The sequence below is a fragment of the Phytophthora parasitica genome, assembly GCF_000247585.1.
Source record: "Phytophthora parasitica INRA-310 unplaced genomic scaffold supercont2.36, whole genome shotgun sequence".
NCBI classification, from domain to species: domain Eukaryota; phylum Oomycota; class Peronosporomycetes; order Peronosporales; family Peronosporaceae; genus Phytophthora; species Phytophthora nicotianae.
Window position 1 is genome coordinate 154,591 of NW_008649022.1, and position 1,180 is coordinate 155,770.

The 1,180-nt window shown below is 55.8% G+C and overlaps 1 protein-coding gene across 1 annotated transcript; it reads right to left on the reverse strand.

Annotated features, from left to right (window-relative positions):
- Nucleotides 1-563: 563 nt before the first annotated feature.
- On the reverse strand, nucleotides 564-1,139 carry PPTG_13668 (hypothetical protein; the record flags this gene model as incomplete). Its single annotated transcript, XM_008910036.1, has 1 exon — nucleotides 564-1,139. The coding sequence occupies one exon, from the start codon at nucleotides 1,137-1,139 to the stop codon at nucleotides 564-566; it is 576 nt and encodes a 191-aa protein (XP_008908284.1).
- Nucleotides 1,140-1,180: the final 41 nt, after the last annotated feature.

Genomic DNA, 1,180 nt, shown 5'->3' on the forward strand with positions numbered 1-1,180 from the left:
GATCTTAAGTCCGCCCCCTTAGACCACTCGGGCAAGATACCACGCCAAATCGACTTAAAACACACAACTCGGACGCGCACTTTCCTCCACTCCTATCGCTCCCCACGCCAGCGCTACCATCAGTGGTGGCACGGCCCGCCTTTACCGTCGTTTCAAAAGGCGCCTAAACGGGTTTAGGCGAGGGTTTTTTGGCGAAGCGGTAGCCGATTCGCCTTTTGGTTAAGGCGCCTATTCAGAAAATATTGGTTGTTGTATTGCATACTTAATTTCAGTGACCGTAAAACTGACCTTTCACAACTAAAATCCCCCCGCCAGAGCCAGCCCGTACTGGTACGTGCTAGCTTGTTAAGAACACTCTCTTACATCTCGTGCTCTTCGTGGTACTCAAGGTCTTGTTGGCGCCTGCGTGTGTTCTCGTTGGTACCTGTGATCTCTATGGCGCTTTTTTCTCGTTGCCTCCCGAGTTCTTAGTTCTCGTTGACGTTCTTTCTCTCACGCTCGTGTTCTCACTGTGGTCCGTGTCCTCGCCGTGATCTCATTGGCGCTGGTATTGTCTTTGGCGCTCAAGTACTCGCAGAAGTTCGTGCTCTCGTTGGCACCCGTGTTTTCGCTGGCGTCTGTGCTCCTGTTGGCTTCCGTGTTCTTTGTGGTGTCCGTGATCTCTGTGGTACAGCGTTCTTGCTGGTGTCGATGTTCTCATTGGCGCTCGTGATCTCGCTGGCGTCCGTGCCCCCGTTTGCGTCCGTGTTCCCCGAGGTTGCCGGGTTCTCTGTGTCGCCCGTGTTCTCTGTGTCGCTCGTGTCCGCTGTGTCGCCGTGTTCTCGTTGGCGTTCACGCTCCCGTTGGCTCCCGTGCTCTTCGTGACATCCGTGTTCTCTGTAGCACAGGGCCCACTCTGGTGCCCGTGTTCCCCTTGGCGCCGTGATCTTGTTGACGCTCGTGTTCTTATTGGAGTCCTCCCCCTCGCTGGCGCTCGTGATCTCGTTGTGGCCCGTGTTCTTGCCGGCGTCTGTGTTGCAACCCGTGTTATCTTTGGCGCTCGTGTTCACGTTGCCGTTATTGTTCTCGTAGCGGCCCGTCCTCCTGCTGGCACCAGTGTGCTCATTAGCGTCCTGGCTCCCGTTGCATCCCCTTCTCATTGGAGCTCGTGTTCTCGTTGCCGTCCGTGATATCCGCATTG